The following is a 19601-nucleotide window of genomic DNA, read 5'->3' as shown; positions in this document are numbered from 1 at the left end:
TGCTCTATCCCTTTTTCTCAAGACGATTTATCTCCACTCTGTCTTCCCCCTTTCACCCTCCTACGTCCCCCTGGCACTGGAGAGTAGAGCGGATTTCCAAGCTTTCATCTTAGCATGCTTGCTGAAGTTAGGCCATAGGCATGAATTCTCACACGAAAATACAGCCATAAGCTTCACCTTTTTTACGTTAATCAAACCCAAATGGAAAGCAAGGTATGATTCTGTTCCTTCACTTATTTGCATGGAATTATTTGGTAACTGATACACCCTAACACTTACAGAATTAAACCATCAATCGATCATATTTATTGAACACACTGTGTGCAGAGCACTGTACTAAGCATTTGGGAGAGTACAATATCACAGAATTAACAGACATGTATCCTGCCCACCCTGGTTTACAGTCTAGAGAGGAGAACGATCGGAACAATAATCATTCATTCATTCAATCGTATTTATTGAGCGCTTACTGTGTGCTGAGCGCTGTACTAAGTGCTTGGGAAGTACAAGTTGGCAACATATAGAGACGGTCCCTACCCAACAATGGGCTCACAGTCTAGAAAAAATCAATCATATACCGCAGGTATGCAGTTTCAAAATCTGTGACTGCTTTCAATAGAGGTATGGGCTGCTTTTGTGCATTATTTGCTTGCCTGAGTTCTCTATTACTGGGTAGGGGTCTCCATGGAAAATCTCATCCCTGCAAATGCCGGGGCCATTTAATATTTCCCAGAAGGAGGAAGAGTAGACCATGGGCATAATGTGTCTAGGCACTGATCTAATTTTTCATATTAAAGAGAAAGGACAGATATGGGAAAGGTTCCAGCCAGGACACTGTTCAAGCTTAATTTGGGGTAGAAGAATTCTAGCCATGGTTCCACCACTCCAATGGGCTCATCCACTAAGGGAATGATACTGGGCTTAGTTTTAGAGAAACTCAAACTTGTACCTAATTAAGGAAGGTATCGAATGTCTGAGACAGCATTCTTCCAGGAGCAGAAAAGTTCTGTTAAATTGAGAAAAGAGGGATGCTCACAGGTGACCTTTCTGCTGGATTCGCTGGATTATTCTCAAGTAGCTGATAAACCCCCTCTGGACTGTAAGTTCATTATAGACGGGGATGTGTCTGTTATATTGTTCTAATTGTACTTCCCAAGCACTTAGTACGGTGCTCGGCACACAGCGCTCAATAAATACGATTGGATGAATGTACTCTCCCAAGCCACTTAATACAGTGCCCTGCCTGCAGTAAGTGCTCAATAAATACAGTTGATTGATTGATTGATTTGTACCATTCAGGAAGGTTATAATAACTGTGGTATTTGTTAAGCACTCATTATTTTTCAAACACTGGTAAATACAAGATAGATTGGAAGGGCTTCTCGACCGTGAGCCCACTGTTGGGTAGGGACCGTTTCTATATGTTACCAACTTGTACTTCCCAAGCGCTTAGTACAGTGCTCTGCACACAGTAAGCGCTCAATAAATACGACTGAATGAATGAATTGGACAAAGTCCCTGTCCCACATGGGACTCACAGTCTAAAAGGGAAGGATAGTTCCATTTTACAGGTGAGGAAACTGAGGCACAGAGAATAATAATGGCATTCGTTAAGTGCTTACTAGGTATAAAGCACTGTTCTAAGCACTGGGGGGGGATACAAGGTGATCAGGTTGTCCCACATGGGGCTCATAATCTTAATCCCCATTTTCTAGATGAGGTAACTGAGGCACAGAGAAGTTAAGTGACTTGCCCAAAGTCACACAGCCAGTAAGTGGTGGAGCCAGGATTAGAACCCACGACCTCTGACTCCCAAGCCCGGGCACTTTCCACTGAGCCACGCTGCTTCTCTAAGAGAACTTAAGTGATTGGCCTAAGCTTCCAGAACACCCAAGTGACGGAGCTTGGATTTGAACTCACAACTCATGCAGGAAGCAGCGTGGCTCAGTGGAAAGAGCCCGGGCTTTGGAGTCAGAAGTCGTGGGTTCAAATCCCGGCTCTGCCACATGTCTGCTGTGTGACCTTGGGCAAGTCACTTAACTTCTCTGAGCTTCAGTTACCTCACCTGTAAAATGGGGATTAAGACTTTGAGCCCTGCGTGGGACAACCTGATCAGCTTGTATCCCCCCCCCCAGCGCTTAGAACAGTGCTTTGAACATAGTAAGTGCTTAACAAATGCCAGCATTATTATTATTATTATTATTATTATCTCCTGATTCTCAGTGCAGAGCAGGAAAATGAGGCAAGTAAGGATACCTGGATAAACCTCATCAGAATGATCAGACTGGTCCAGCGTCTTGGTTTATGGATCCCACCCTGGGGACTCAATCCCTGAAAGCCTCACGGGCTCTGCTTCCACAGCTCATCTAACTCAGTATTCTAAGTCGCTGACAAAATGTTGACAAAATGTTGACAAAAGTTGTTGACCTACAAGATGGCTGATGCTGGAATAGCAGAGGGAAGCTGAAAAGTAGGGTGGTAGAGTGGAAAGAGCATGGGCCTGAGAGTTAGAGAAGGTGATTTTTGAGTATGGCCTCACCACTGGCCTGCTATGTGACCTTGGCCAAGTCTCTTCGCTTGTCTGGGCCTCAGTTTCCTCATCTGCATTGTGTGGATTAACTACCAGCTTTCCTTCCTACTGAGACCGTAATCCCCATGGGGGACATAATCTGTGTCTAACCTGATGGTCTAGTTTCCAGTACAGTGCTTAACAAAAGCCACCATTATTATTATCCCGATTCCACCAATTGTCAGCTGTGTGACTTTGGGCAAGTCACTTCATTTCTCTGGGCCTCAGTTACCACATCTGTAAAATGGGGATTAAGACTGTGAGCCCCACCATGGGACAACCTGATCACCTTGTAACCTTCCCTGTGCTTAGTACAGTGCTTTGCACATAGTAAGTGCTAAATGAATGCTATTATTATTATTATTATTAATAAATCCAGGATTCTCCCCTTAATCTCTAGAGTGTAAATTCCTTGTGGGCAGGGAAAATGTCTACCAATTCTATTTTACTCTCCCAAGTGCTTAGTACAGTGCTCTGTACATGGTAAGCACTCAATAAATACAATCAATTGATTGATCGATTGACTAATCTCCATTCAAATGGCCATCACACTGGTCCAGACACTTGTCACATCCTGGCTGACCTCCTCGCTGATCTCTAGCCTCTCCCCTCTCCAGTCCCTACTCTACCCTGCTGCCCGGATGATTTTTACAAGAAATTGTTCCGCTCACATCTCCCCGTCCCTCAAAATTTGCCAAAAGTTGCCCATTCATCTCTGCATCAAGCGGAAACTCCTCACCGATTAGGACTCAATCAGCTCTCTCTCTTACTTATCCTTGCTATTCTTCCACTTGGGAGAGTATAATAGAGTTGATAAACATGCTTCCTCCCCACAGGGAGTTTACAGTCTAGAGGAGGAGAAAGACACTAAAACAAATGGATACGCATATAAATTCTTGGGGGATGAGGGAGGGTATCAAGTGCTTAAAGTGCTTAGGTCACTCTGTCAACCACAGCCCTTCTACTGGAAACATTATCCAACCTTGGCTTTACTGACACTGTCCTTTCCTGGTTCTCCTTCTATCCTCTGAATCGCGTATCTTGTTGGCATCATACACTTTCAGTCTCCCAAAAGACACGCTAACTCTAATGTGATCTTCTCTGTCCTATGTCCGCATCACTGAGCATCATGCTGCCTAGGTATCAGAATTTAGTGACAACTTTCAGTTCAGCATCATCGATGGAGTTCCTTGCAGATGTTCCTTATATTGTACTTTCGCAAGCTACAGTGCTCTGCACACAGTAAGCAGTCAATAAATACCATTGATTGATTGATCGGTTAATTAAATTTTCCACAGTTGTGGTTTTACTATTTCAAACTATGCATTTATTATACAGTAGCTTTAGAATCATTCTATGCCATTTTTTTTTTTAAAAACTAATAAAGTCTCCCTGATTTTCATCTTTTAATTGCAAAGGTTCCAGCCATATATGCATATACTCATTTATGAAATTATATAAAACTTTGAGTTTCTCAGAAAATAACTACTAGAATTATTTTTAAAAATTGTATATTATTGAAAAAATTTAAAACATATCTTCAACTTGCCTCTAGATATTTTTCTAGTTGAACCCCTAAAGGGATTTTTCCTCCTTTCCCAAACTTAATAAAACCCCAAAACTATTTATTCCCAAGATACATTTTAGAGATGAACAAAATCCTCACACGAGTAAACTTTTACCCGCGCACATTTGCTAGACTGGGGGTTGGGGGCAGGCAAACCCATAAAGGGGAGTCAAAATTTTCCGACTCCAGTTGGGGAACCAGGATCAGTGGGAATTGTGGTAGGAAAAGGGAGATGTCAAAAGGGGAGACACAGAGGAACAGAGATCTCAAGGTGCTGTGGAGGTGAAATCCTCACCAGCATTGCCGGGATCTGCTGTGAATTTGGAAGACTCGTCAGTCAGTCAGTCAGTTGTATCTATCGATAGCTTACTGTGTGCAGAGCACTGTACTAAGCTCTTGGAAGAGTATAATACAACAAAATGCACTCATTCCCTGTCCACAGTGAGCCTACAGTCTGTCAATACGCAGCAGGAAAGGTGGGGCAATTAGCCGCTAATGTAAAATGAAAGAGGTGCGGACAGTAGTTAAGACTCTTTTTGTCTACCTGTTCACTATACACAGTGCAAAGCACTGCACTAAGTGCTTCGGAGAGTATCATAGATTCAGTGCACGTAGTACCTACCCTTGAAGAATTAACAATCTAGTAGGGGAGGGCCATGTGTGTGTGTGGATTTTGTTCACCTCTAAAATGTTTCTTGGGAATATAAGGTTTTTTTTGAAGTTGGGAAAGGAGGGAAAATCCCTTTGGGTGTTCAACTAGAAAAATATTCCTAGGTGGAAGTCATATAGGGAACAAGTCTCTTGTTAGGGGGTCACCCCCCTGTCAGATGATGGGATTGGCAGGGTTGCAAACTGGCAGATTGAATCTGTCGTGGGCAGTTGTGTCTTGAAATTTCTCAACACCATAAATCCTGTGAAGGCAGATAATGTGCTAACTTAGCACTCAGTTGGTGAAGTTCTGTGTCTGCATCTGGAAACAACAGATGAGACGGTCCTGAGACCGAACACCTGGATGGAGGAATTGATTACAAGGTTTATACACTGGGCCACTTGTATTCTCTCCATCCTGTAAGTCATGTTCCCACTGAGGCATGGAGGACAATGAAGAAGTAGATAGCGAGACATGCCAGTGTCTCCCCTATACTAAAAAATCCTTTCTTAACTCTATGGCTCCCTCCACTTACGGCCCCATCTCCCTCCTACCATTCTTCTCCAAATTCCTTGAGCGACTCGTCCACATCCACTGTCTCAAGTTCCTCTCCTCCAATTCTCCTCCTGGCCCCCTCCAATCTGGCTCCCGCCCCCTTCACTCCACAGAAACCACCTTCTCAAGGGTCACCAACGATCTCCTTCCTGCCAAATCCAATGGCCTCCTCGATCTCTCAGCTGCCTTCGACACTGTTGACCATCCCCTTCTTCTGGAAACATTATCCAACCCCGGCTCCACGGACACTCATCCTATCCCGAAACTTCTATCTCGCTGGCCGCTCCTTCTCAGTTTCTTTTTCATGCTCCACCTTTGCCTCCCATCCTCTAACTGTGGGACGCCCTACAGCTTCAGTTCTGGGTCCCCTTCTCAGTTTTGGGTCCCGTGCCTCATTGGAAAGAGCACGGGTTTTGGAGTCAGAGTTCATGGGTTCGAATCCCGGCTCCGCCGATTGTCAGCTGTGGGACTTTGGGCAAGTCACTTCACGTCTCTGTGCCTCGGTTACCTCATCTGTAAAATGGGGATTAAGACTGTGAGCCCCCCGTGGGACAACCTGATCACCTTGTAACAACCCCAGCGCTTCAAACAGTGCTTTGCACATGGTAAACGCTTAATAAATGCCATCATTATTATTACTTATGCTATCCCGCCTTGATTACCGTATTAGTCTCCTTCCTGACCTTCTTGACTCCCAGCTCTCCCAACTCCAGTCTATACTTCACTCTGCTGCCTGGATCATTTTTCTACAAAAATGTTCAGTCCACGTTTCCCAATTCCTCAAAACCCCCGAGTGGTTGCCTATCTACCTCCTTGATCGGTTTTAGAGCTCTTAATCACCTTTTCCCCTCCTACCTTATCTCACTGCTCTCCTACTATAAGACAACTTTGCTCCTCTAATTCATTCATCAAGTGTATTTATTGAGCACTTACTGTATGCAGAGCACTGTACTGAGTGATTGGGAGAGTACAATATAACAATAAACAGACACATTTCCTGCCTCTAATGCCAACCTCCAACTGTACCTGGATTTCCTCTACCTCACCGCTGACCTCTCTCCTACATCCTGCCTCCGGCTTGGAATGCCCTCCTTTTTCATATCAGAAACAGTAAGTAACCTTTCCCTCCCTGCCACCGGTCTTTTCCTGATCAAGGCAGACAAAGAGTTTTCTCTTCCTTGTATTTCTCGGAGGTTCAAAGCACACATGTATCACTTCTTGGGTCAGTGCCTGGCTCTGTCTTGTGGTCCCCTGCCAGTATCATACGAGAAATCCATTCATTCATTCATTTATTGAATTCATTCATTCAATCGTATTTATTGAGTGCTTACTGTGTGCAGAGCACTGTACTTGCCTGCCAGTTGGCCCCACATGTTTACCTAGAATTGTTTTGTTTATTCAGTTATTATACTAAAAATTAGTGTTTATTATCTTTAGTTTTATAGATTTCCACATTGCCACATTTGGGCAGCAGGATAATAATAATTCGTGGTATTTGATAAACATTTATTCATTCATTCAATCATATTTATTGAGCACTTACTGTGTGCAGAGCACTGTACTAAATGCTTGGGAAGTATAAATTGGAAACATATAGAGATGGTCCCTACCCAACAATGGGCTCACAGTCTAGAAAGGGGAGACAGACAGCAAAACAAAACATGTATACAGGTGTCAAGTCATCAGAACAAAATCCACTAGGTGAGACTGTGGTTAATGATACTTAATTCAAAATAATTCCACTGTTGTGTGTGTAATATACTGCAAATTCAGTATACAACAAGAGGACCATTATCCTATTACTGCCATTCTTTTTGTCTGGCACCGGAATAACATCCAGAAGGAATATTTAGAGAAGCAGCATGGCTTAGTGGTTAGAGCCCGGGCTTGGGAGTCAGAGGTCACGGGTTCTAATCCCGGCTCCCTCACATGTCAGCTGTGTGACTTTGGGCAAGTCATTTAACTTCTCTGTGCCTCAGTTCCTTCATCTGTAAAATAGGGATTAAGACTGTGAGCCCCATGTGGTGTAACCTGATTACCTTGTATCTACCCTAGTGCTTAGAACCGTGCTTGGCACATAGTAACTGCTTAACAAATACCAACATTATTATTATTATTATTATAGACTGTGAGCCCGTTGTTGGGTAGGGACCGTCTTTAGATGTTGCCAACTTGTCCTTCCCAAGTGCTTAGTACAGTGCTCTGCACACAGTAAGCGCTCAATAAATACGACAATGAATAAATGAAATATTATTATTATTATTTCTAATATACAATCCCTAATGCTTTTAATTGGATCATATTACCATAAGGTAATGAAATTTTCTCTTTGAGAGTCAATCAGTTAGTAATATCGATGCAACGCTTACTCTTTGCAGAGCACTGCACTAAGCTCTTGGAGGAATACAACTGAATTTGAAGGCACAATCCCTCTCCTCAGGAGATTTCAATTAAGTGGGCAGGAATGTGTCTATCAACTCTGTGTACAGTACTCCCCCAAGCACAGAGTCCTGCGTATAGTAAGCACTCAATAAATACTACCGATGATGGTAGTGATGGTGGGAGGAGGCAGACACTGAAATAAATTGCCAGAAGAAGAAGCAACAGAGCATTAAAGTGTGTACACTTTGGAGTGATTGGAGTGAAGAAAACAGTAGACCCAACAGCACTGATCTTGAGATTGCAAATTGTTCCTAACTGTAAGTGTACAGGAAAATAGTGGTGTCAGAAATACCCTTAATTGACCAAACACACATCTGTCATCTTAAATGAGTAAAGAATGGAATTGTTGGGTTAGTAAAGTCAAGACAGTGGATTCAAGAAGCAACGTGATTTAATGGAAAGAGCCCGGGCTTGGGAGTCAGAGGCCATGGGTTCTGATCCTGGCTCTGCCATTTGTCAGCTGTGCGAAGTGGGCAAGTCACTTCACTTCTCTGGGCCTCAGTTACCTCATCTGTAAAATGAGGATTAGGACTGTGAGCCCCATGTGGGACAAACTGATTACCTTGTATCTACACCAGGGCTTAGAACAGTGCTTGCCACATTGTAAGCACTTAAAAATGCCATTATTATTATTATTATTGTTATTATTAAGATAGTAGTAGCAGTAGTAGTAGCAGCAGGAGCACGGTCCTTGATCTTTGTGGGACTTGGCACTTCACTCTCTCTAAACCACTAATAAAGATTGAGAACTACCTTTAGATTTCTGTATTCTGTTTGAAGATGAATGATAATGGTGATATTAATATCATATCACTGATGTTGATGATGATAATGATTGAGCCTCTTGTGGGGAAATATTCTAGGCCGAGAACCTAGAATTCATTCATTCATTCAAACGTATTTATTGAGCACTTACTGTATGCAGAGCACTGTACTAAGCGCTTGGGAAGTACAATTCGGCAACAAATAATGACAATCCCTATCCAACAATGGGCTCACAGTCTGGAAGATGATAATAATAATAATAAGAATGACATTTATTAAGCACTTACTATGTGCAAAGCACTGTTCTAAGTGCTGGGGAGGTTACAAGGTGATCAGGTTGTCCCACGAGGGGCTCACAGTCTCAATCCCCATTTTACAGATGAGGTAACCGAGGCCCAGAGAAGTTAAGTGATTTGCCCAAAGTCACACAGCTGACAAGTGATATTCCTTCACACCCTTGGGTTCCGTGATTAAGGCCTCTCACCTTTTCCGAGCAGTGAAACACCAGTTTTTAATCTTGCTTCTAATCTGTCTTTCATTAAACCTTAAAATATTATTTTAAACATTTCGATCATTCTCTTTTGGTTCCTCTAAGTTCTCCCTATCACACTTCAGCTTTGAGGTTCCTCAGAGAACTATATTCCCAGATAGAGGTCTGATCAATGACGATCATAAAGGGGGAAGGAAGATTAACGGGAAAAGCAGTAGAGCCTTGTCGATAGAGCCCAAGCCTGGGATTCAGAAGGACCTGGGTTCTAAACCTGGCTCCGCTTCCAGGTTTAATGTTTGAATGAATAATGTTTGAAGCCAAACAAAGTGATTCTAATTGTACTTACGTGAAATAAAAGAATATCCCAAGAGAGATGAGAAGGGATGCAATCGACAGCCCGTGTCCAATAATAGTCAAGTAAAATAAATTCAAGGCTGTCTGTAATACAAGAAAAGAGAGAAAATGATGCTGCATTCTGAAAAGTCTTTAGAACATTATCTTACATTTGTTTTGGATTTTACTGCTGCTAATCACATGGATAAAATATTTAGGACGGTCATCTTGTGGTTCCGAATTGTTTTCATTCAGTGCCTTATTTCTGGCATGTGAAAGGCTGAACACAATTTTGTTGTATGTGCAATCACTGACTTTTAATGCTCAGATAATGCATTTCCTTTTACTATGAAGAAATTGGATTCCAGGCCACAACATAATTCACTCATCTATATTTTAACTCAGTATACTTTCTACTGTAGGTTTTTTGTTTTGTTTTGTTTTTTACCAAACAAATTTTTATTGTAAGATATTCTTCCCGATTGGACATATATCAATATGGCCTTCCAGTGAATGCAGAAAAGTACGAACAAGTGCTATTCATACACGGTTCCCTGCCTGGAGAATGACAATAGCGTTGCTATTGAGAGAAAACAACTAATCTAAATGACCTGGACCTTTCTCAGTCCTGCAAAACTGCTTCCAAAACTCCTCCTGATGCAGGGCAAGGAAGTTTGCAGCGTGGCAGGGGAAAGAAGGGAGCATGAGGTTTTCTTGTTTCACTCTTTTCTAAAAATGCCTCCAAGAAAAAGTCTTCGGCGGTTGTTCGTGGCCATTAAATGGCAGCACGGAAAGGATACTGACCTTCACTTTCTCATGGGTGTGAGTATTGCACTGGGTGTAGTTTGTCCACGTTCTGTTGCTCTCTGGGTGTCTGAACCAGTTTCCACTTGGGTCACAGATCTTTGTAACTTTTTCTTGAAAAAGGGTGAGAAGGAAGGACAAAAAATGAGACATCTACTCTTCAAGTTGGCCTTTACTTCAAAAGGCAGTCAGGCTCCTTTTACCTGAAGGGTCAAAGTCCTGAAAGTAATCTGGGCAGTGTTGCATTGACTCAGTCCCTGCAGCCACATCATTCCAGCACAGCCAGCCATCCCACGTCCGGTTACAATAAGGACCTGAAGAGGGAACAGACAGACAGGGTTCCTTACACAACTCAGGTTTTCCTTGAAGCTGACTGTGAAAACAGTGTGATTTTATATGATTTTGTATTAGGACTACTAGTAATAATAATAATAATGATGGCATTTATTAAGAGCTTACTATGTGCAAAGAACTGTTCTAAGCGCTGGGGAGGTTACAAGGTGATCAGGTTGACCCACGTGGGGCTCACAGTCTTAACCTCCATTTTACAGATGAGGTAACTGAGACACAGAGAAGTTAAGTGACTTGCCCAAAGTCACCCAGATGACAATTGGCGGAGCCGGGATTTGAACCCATGAACTCTGACTCCAAAGCCCGGGCTCTTTCCACTGAGCCACGCTTGTAGAATCTATATAGGAAAACCCGATTCACACAGATAATAATAATAATTGTTGTATTTGTTAAGCGCTTACTATGTGCCAAGCACTGCTTGAAGCACTGGGGTGGGGATACAAGATAATCAGGTGGTCCCATGGGGGGCTCACAGTCTTCATCCCCATTTTACAGCTGAGGGAACCGAGGCTCAGAGAAGTGAATTGGCTTGCCCAAGGTCACACAGCAGACAGGTGGCGGAGCCGGGATTAGAACCCATGTCCTCTGAGTTCCAAGCCCGTATGCTTTCCACTAAGCCACATCGCTTCTCTGCGGATGTGAACCATCTTTTTTTTTCCATCACAACACAGTCATTTTGCAAACATTCTAGCCATGCCACAAGAGCATTGGCAAAATCATAGGATTCAACCCATTAATTCTCTCAATAGACACCAAAATTCACACTTGATGACCTGTGTGACTGAAGAGATCAGAGTGGGACTCTTTCCAACCACCTTCAGCACCAATAAAACCTTTCTTCTGTTGGACTAACATATTGATTGTTTGCAGTACTTGTTACTGTTTTTGCTTTTATCACCTTATCTCACAATCTTTATGGGGCTTCTACTAAAAAAGAGCTGCTAATCCAGTTTTCAGCAGGAACCCACCGTTGTCTGAGGCTTTGTTTAGCTGTGGTCTTATTTCCTCTGTACTCAACCCTGTAACCTTGGCTTTATCCTCCACTTCCCCATCTCTTTCAACCCCCACATTGAGTCTGCCACCAAATCCCGTCAGCTCTTCCTCCACAGTATTTCCAGAATGCACTCCTTCCTCCCATCACCGTAGCCTAAGAATTTGACATATCCTGACCTGATGACCGCATCAGCTCCCTCCTTGATTTCTCTTCTCCTTCCCCAGTCCATACTTCATTCTGCTGCCAGGATCATTTATCTGCAGTGTCATTCTGAGCTCCTTGAAAACATCAGATGACAGCCCATTCCTCACACTGCAACAACCAGAATCTCCTGACTTTAAGGCCCGATCAGCTCTTTCCTTCCTATTTATCTACCCATTCCTCTCAAGCTAATCTCCTCACTGTGCAATGTCCTCATCTCTCCTGCCTCTGGCCTCTTCCTCGGCTCTCCCTGGAAATTCCTTTCCCTTCACAGCTGCTAATCCACTTCTCTACCCATATTCATGGCCCTTTGGAAAACAAAGCTTCTTCAGAATGCCTTACCCTGATTTATCTGTCATCTGCCTACCCACATTACCCTCAACACTTATATAACCTTCAACAGTTACTTCTGGGTCACTTAAACAGCTGGATTCTCACACCTCCCATTGCACTTTTATATATTTCTATATACCCTAATTCTTTCTCCTAGCTAAAATTTATTTTAATGTCTGTCTCCCTTACCAGATTATAAGCTCCTTCAGGGGAAGGAATGAACCTACTAATTCTACTGTATTTTCCCAAATGCATAGAGTTCTACACAGTAAGTGCTCAAACATTTTTCCAGTGGATTCCTTCATTAATTGTTCTCATTTTTGATTGCCCAATTTCAGCTCCTCATACAACAGGGGACTGGGAATTCTACTGTTAGGCATTCTTCAGTTGTGTTCAATGTTAGGAGTCCAGTGATTTCCTCATATTCTTCTTCTTCTTATTATTATTATTATTAGAGAAGCAGGGTGGCTCAGTAGAAGGAGCCCGGGCTTCGGAGTCAGAGGTCATGGGCTCGAATCCCAGCTCTGCCACTTGCCTCCTCCTACGTCACTGCGCTTCTCTCCTACTAGCGTGGCTCAGTGGAAAGAGCACGGGCTTTGGAGTCAGAGGTCATGGGTTCAAATCCCGGCTCCGCCAATTGTCAGCTGTGTGACTTTGGGCAAGTCACTTAACTTCTCTGTGCTTCAGTTCCCTTATCTGTAAAATGGGGATTAAGACGGTGAGCCCCCCGTGGGGCAACCTGATCACCCTGTAACCTCCCCAGTGCTTAGAACAGTGCTTTGCACATAGTAAGCACTTAATAAATACCAAAATTATTATCATTATTATTATTCGGACTAAGCTCATGCGGAAGTCACTCCAACCCACATGGGAACTTCAGGTGGAAATGATTTCACAAAACTAACCCATACCTAATCATTCGTGAGCTATCCCTGGGGAATTTTTCACAATGGTATTCAAAAAACATTAAGAAGAGGTGGACGTAATTCTAAAGGGAGTGAGACCATTACCATGCCCTTCCGGACACCTTTACACCCAACCACCCTCGCGTGACACTTCCTCAAACAGTGAACTGAGCCACACTGGTGGATTTACCAGGCTAGGGAGTATCCCAGAAGAAGTCATGGTGGTCTTTAACTTAATAGCCGACAGAAGCGGCATGGCTTAGTGGAAAGAGCATGGGCCTGGGTTCTAATCCAGGTTGTGCATCCTTGGGAAAGCCACTTAACTTCTTTGTTCTTCAGTTTCCTCAACTGTAAAATGGGGATTCAATACCTGCGCTCCCTCATACTTAGACTGCGAGTCTCATGTGGGACGGGGACTGTGTCCAGATAACTTCTATCTACTCCAGCACTTCAAACAGCGCTTGACAGATAGTAAGCACTTAAATACAACAATAATCATAAAAATAGCAGGGCCACTCTTATAGCTTCCTCTCCTGGAAGTCCCCTCTGCTCCAGGCTGATTGCTACATTTTAATTTTTCTTGAGTACAGACCTAACAGACAATCGAGATGGTTGTGATTTTTTCAAAGCTTCTGCTTAGCATCTCAGTCTAAATTTCAAATACATTTTAGCCTCCACTATTAAAGAAGTTTGAATTCATCTCGTCAGCAGTGTTGATGAGATATGAAATCTGGTTGTTCCAATAAATGTGTTCAAAATGAACAGTTTATGATTGCAGTGAACAGGGTTTATCTCTATTACCATGGCATGAATTTCCTTAGTTTTCCAAGATATAAAGGGTAAATGTTAAATTTAGGTTAAAAAGGAGATTAAATTCTTAAACTATTATACCTCAGTTTTGTACTTTCGGAGACCTTGCAGCATATCTTTAAGAAATCCTGCAGAGTCACAGTATTCAGCAGAATTCGGTAATACCCAAGACATAATCACCATGCTGCTTTTATTTTCATAATTCGCAACTCTGACCAGTAAAATCTAATTTGTAGTAGAAGATCTGTATATAGACAATCTTCATATATATCTGTAGGTATGATTCTTATTAGTTTCTGAAAATTGTTTTCTTTATTTTCTATTTTGCTTGCGCTCATTCACCTTAGGACAATGAGCAAATTGGTAGTTCTAATGTAATACCTACATGTAGCCAACCCACTTAGAGTAGAATGTTTAAAATACCAGCTTTAAAATCACCAGAGAAAGTCAATAGAGAAAACAATGGTTCTTTTCCATTCTAGGGTGATCAGCAGGCTGAAAATCTGTTCAACAGAATAGAAAATTGCATAGGTATGTTGTCTCCAGAGAAAATGATCTGCCTCTCTGGGGACAATATAGGCGCTGGAGAAAATCTGGGTGCATGGTAACTGATTATTGGAATTTTGCATAAATGGTAGACTGCACTGCACTTTATGTAAAGAAAACCATTTTGCTATACTAGAAATCATTTACACTTATTTTTCCAGACTAGTAGGATTCTTCTGGACCTAGTTATTCTAGATAAATGAGACTGGAGTATTACTAATTAATTACGGTTTTTAAGCCCTTACTCTGCTGAGCACTGGGGCCATTTTAAGATAGTAAGTCGGACAAACCCCAGCGCTTAGAACAGTGCTTGGCACATAGTGAGCGCTTAACAAATGCCATTATTATTATTATTATTATTATTATTACTCGGGGCTCATAGCTTAAGAGGTTTGGTTTTTACTCTGGTATGAAAACTACTACGTGAATTGTTATATAATTGCTGAACATCAGGAATGAATGGTTAATGTGAAAATGGACATTTAGTTTGACTTGTCCATTTTATGAGCATCCAGGCAGCACAAAAATGTTTCTCATACAAATATCATGAATTGAATTCTTCTCCATTCCAAGGATAGCCATTTTGAATGGCAAATGAGAACCACCGGTTTCAATAGCAAGATAAACTCTTTTTCTCTAAACGTTGGTTGGCAGTAATGACAGGAACTACCTATTAACCTTTTGACTTCGGACATACAAGTCCTTGTCTGTAGAGCCGAAAAAGAATCAAAAATGGTATTCCGACACCATTTTCCCTATCTCTTCCTCCGTTCTGGCGCATGGCTGTAAAGAACGGTTCTAGGGGTGGCTGGATCTGCACAGCCTTGTATTTGTTCAGCTTCAGAATCTCATCATTTGCTCCATGTGCTTCTTAGTTTGATCTGTATTCTTCAACAAAGGCCTCAATAAGCAGTTATCTTGCCAGAGTTATGATGATCCGTACGGTGTTATGGAACTATGGCTTGGTTTTGCGCTAAAGTAGATTTCAGAACCACTCATCAAACTCATCCTGGTGGTTTCCTCCGTCAGCCCTCAGGATGCCTAACAGAGAGTATCCCCTCTGAGACAACCAATTATCAACCACGTAAGTAGAGGCTGAGTAGGGTTTCTTGTTTAGAAAGGGCTGCTTTGACGCTGTGTCGCATGTTATTTTATTCTCCAGAAGTTTAAAATTTAACCACCATTATTAACTGCCTGATTTCTTTGGATGTGTTGTAAACTACTGGCTTTATCATGACTGAAGTTGGGAACGTGTCAGATCAGAGGCTGAATTTCCTAGGGCCAGCATGGAGCTTTTTGTAATTGCCCCATTTCCCTTATTTCCAACCCCGTCAGTCCTCAATTCATCATTTTGACAACTCTCCTTTGTGACTCTCCAATCATGTATCACTCATAGACTGTTGCACAAAACATTGCAAAAGCGCTAATGATTGAATGTTGAGTTTTTCCATCAATAACAGTGAAGAATATAGAGGAAGACCCAACAGTATCTGCGATGACTCTGCCACTTATCAGCTGTGTGACTTTGGGCAAGTCACTTAACTTCTCTGTGCCTCAGTTCCCTCAGCTGTAAAATGGGGATTTAGACTGTGAGCCCCACACGGGACAACCTGATTACCTTGTATCTACCCCAGCGCTCAGAACAATGCTTGGCATATAGTAAGCGCTTAACAAATACCATCATCATTATTATATTCGGCTTAGTGTGGGATCTTATTGTCTTGTATCTGCCCCACCACTTAGTACAGTGCTTGTGACCCGGTAAGCGCTTAACAAATACCACAGTCATCCCTCTAAATTGTAAGCTCCTTGTGGGCAGGGAACACGTCTAACAACTCTTTTATACTGTACTCTCCCAAACACGTAGTACAGTAAGTGGTCAATAAATGCAATCGATGGATTGACTGATTGACGGCAGTCTTCTGTCTGGCAATGTGTAATATTGGACTTTAGAAGCAGGGTGGGAGGATGATTGGAAAAATAGAAGTTCAAGTCCCACTAGAGGCAAAAAAAAACTATCCAAAAGTTCTAGGTAAGCAGTTGGACCTGGTTTACATAAACTGATGTCTCCTTCTAAGTCTAATTCATTGATTCCTATGCTCTTCCATCTCTCATTCACACTTGCAGATGAGCCATAAGATTATATTCCGGGTTCTTAACTTTTCTTGCTCGACACTCGATCTATCGGGGAGCTCTTTGACTTAGTTTCTAGACTGTGAGCCCGTTGTTGGGTAGGGACCGTCTCTATATGTTGCCGACTTGTACTCCCCAAGCGCTTAGTACAGTGCTCTGCACACAGTAAGCGCTCAATAAATATGATTGAATGAATCGTAGTGGCGGAAGGGAACTGATCCTTTAGTGGGGAGTAAGTTGGGATTTTAGAACTGAAGTTCCCACTGAAGTTCATTCATTCAATCATATTTATTTATTCATTCATTCATTCAATCGTATTTATTGAGCTCTTACTGTGTGCAGAGCACTGTACTAAGTGCTTGGGAAGTACAAGTTGGCAACATATAGAGACGGTCCCTACCCAACAGTGGGCTCACAGTCTAGAATATTTATTGAGCACTTACTGTGTGCAGAACACTGTACTAAGCGCTTGGGAAGTACAAGTTGGCAACATATAGAGACGGTCCCTACCCAACAGTGGGCTCACAGTCTAGAATATTTATTGAGCACTTACTGTGTGCAGAACACTGTACTAAGCGCTTGGGAAAGCAAATAGTTTCAGCTAACATCTTGATAGGGATTACTGCTAAATCTACCTCACTACGCCTAACCTCTATACTGCTGTACAGTCCCTCCAGTACATGTGAGCCCACTGTTGGGTAGGGACTGTCTGTATATGTTGCCAATTTGTACTTCCCAAGCGCTTAGTACAGTGCTCTGCACATAGTAAGCGCTCAATAAATACGATTGATGATGATGATGATCTCCATGTGGATGTCCCACTTGCATCCTAAATTAATATGTTCAAAAACAAAATACTCATTTGATTTCTAAACCTGTTCTTCTGCCCAATTAACCCACTACTAACATCTGTGACTCAGAAATCTACAACGATATCCAGCGCCTAGAACAGTGCTTTGCACAGAGTAAGCGCTTTATAAATGCCATTATTATTATTATTTAGCTGCTCTCTATTTTTTTAAAACCCTCACTTTCAATTTGCTGCTAAATCCTGCTGATTCCTTTTGACACTTTTCTCAGAGGGGAAAAGATACAAGGGATAAATCAGCCTTTTAAAAATAAATGCATATGTAACTGACCAGAAACATTAAAGCCAAAAAATCTACTTTTGTCCAAACATAAAAAATGACAATATCATACAGTTAAATATTATTTCTCTATTCTACAATAAGCCAGTATTAAAAACATTTTTCATTTATGTCACGCTAATAGCCATCGATACCTTCTGTGTTCTGAGCTGGGTCTTGCATGATTTTTTGATAACATTCGTACTGAGCTGTCATAATTTTGTTCCGTGTGACACCCAGTTGATTTAAGTCTTCCATCAAAGTCTGTCCCTCTTCAGGCTCAGCAGTGACACAGTGCTAAGTGGGAAAGCAGAAATTCACAAAATGGTTATATACTGCATTAAGTTGATTTACTCTGCTCCACACAGGTGAATGTAAGGCAGCACGGCTTAGGGGACAGAGCCCCATCTTGGGAGTCAGAGGATGTGGGTTCTAATCCCGGCTCCGCCACTTGTCTGCTGTGTGACCTTGGGCAAGTGACTTCACTTCTCTGGGCCTCAGTTCCCTCACCCGTGAAATGGGGATTAAGACTGTGAGCCCCACCTAGGACAACCTGATTACCGTGTATCCCAGACCCCAGAGCTCAGAACAGTGCTTTGCGCATAGTAAACGCTACACAAATACCGTTATTCATTCATTCAATCATATTTATTGAGCGCTTACTGTGTGTAGAGCTCTGTACTAAGAGCTTGGGAAGTACAAGTTGGCAACGTATAGAGATGGCCCCTACACAACAACGGGCTCAGTCAGCGCTCAGAACAGTGCTTTGCGCATAGTAAGCGCTTAACAAATACCATTATTATTTAGTATCTCTTATTTTTTTAAATATGGAATATATATTTAGCTCCTATTTTTAGCCATATATCTTTTTGCCCTGTATTTATTGTCTCTCTAATTCTGCTTGGTAGAGGAGACGTTATCATCATAATCGATGCGTAAAATCGAATTTCTTTATCCTATCCATTCTGCACTGGCTTCAGGTGATAAACAATGTAAGGCCTCATTTTAGGGCATGGGGCAGAGAGGGTGGGATTACATGCGTCTGCCCAAAGATGAAAGATAGACAGAACTTCATAATTCCGGCGGACTCCTTGCCCTTATCCAACGTTGTGACGACGTGGTTCCTTGCAAGGACGGTGGCCTCACTGCCCTTCTCAAATATGGTCACTGCACAGCTTCTCTGAAAGATGGTAGTGTGACTACCCTTTTCAAAAATGCTGGCTGTGCCATTTCATCGGAAGGCGGTGGTAGGGACGGAAGGGAACTGATCCTTTAGTGGGGAATAAGTTGGGATTTTAGAACTGAAGTTCCCACGGTTTGTGGTCATTCATTCATTCAATCATTTATTGAGCGCTTACTGTGGGCAGAACACTGTACTAAGCGCTTGGGAAAGCACAATACAACAATAAACAGACACATTCCCTGCCCACAACGAGCTTACAGTCTAGAGGGGGGAGACAGACATCAGTATACCTTGACACCCATCCCCATCCCCCCGGCCCTGCCTCCTTCCCCTCCCCACAGCACCTGTATATATATTTGTACAGATTTATTACTCTCTTTATTTTACTTGTACGTATTTACTATTCCATTTATTTTATTTTATTTTGTTAATATATTTTGTTTTGTTGTCTGTCTCCCCCTTCTAGACTGTGAGCCCGTTGTTGGGTAGGGACCATCTCTGTGTGTTGCCAACTTGTACTTCCCAAGCGCTTAGTACAGTGCTCTGCACACAGTAAGTGCTCAATAAATACAATTGAGTGAATGAATGAATGAATAAATACGATTGAATGAATGAATGAATGACACCTGTCCACATATTTTGTTGTCTGTCTCCCCCTTCTAGACCGTGAGCCCATTGCTGGGTAGGGACCGTCTCTGTGTGTTGCCAACTTGTACTTCCCAAGTGCTTAGTACACTGCTCTGCACACAGTAAGCGCTCAATAAATACAATTGAATGAATGAATGAATGAATAAATACGATTGAATGAATGAATGAATGACACCTGTCCACATGTTTTATAATA

At 42.2% G+C, this 19601-nt stretch overlaps 1 protein-coding gene across 1 annotated transcript in view; it reads right to left on the bottom strand.

Annotated features, from left to right (window-relative positions):
* The window catches only part of CALCRL (calcitonin receptor like receptor), a 154689-nt gene that overhangs the window by 27302 nt on the left and 107786 nt on the right, over positions 1-19601 (bottom strand). The window contains exons 5-8 of the mRNA XM_038751530.1: positions 17730-17871; positions 10378-10488; positions 10175-10287; positions 9384-9475 (exon numbers count right to left, since the gene is read on the bottom strand). Coding sequence (XP_038607458.1) covers positions 9384-9475; positions 10175-10287; positions 10378-10488; positions 17730-17871 — 458 coding nt within the window. The remainder of the gene's footprint in view (positions 1-9383; positions 9476-10174; positions 10288-10377; positions 10489-17729; positions 17872-19601) is intronic.

Source organism: Tachyglossus aculeatus, chromosome 9 (genome assembly GCF_015852505.1).
Source record: "Tachyglossus aculeatus isolate mTacAcu1 chromosome 9, mTacAcu1.pri, whole genome shotgun sequence".
NCBI classification, from domain to species: Eukaryota; Metazoa; Chordata; class Mammalia; order Monotremata; family Tachyglossidae; genus Tachyglossus; species Tachyglossus aculeatus.
Note: the sequence above shows the minus strand (reverse complement) of the source record. Positions and strands in the feature narration are given on the sequence as shown.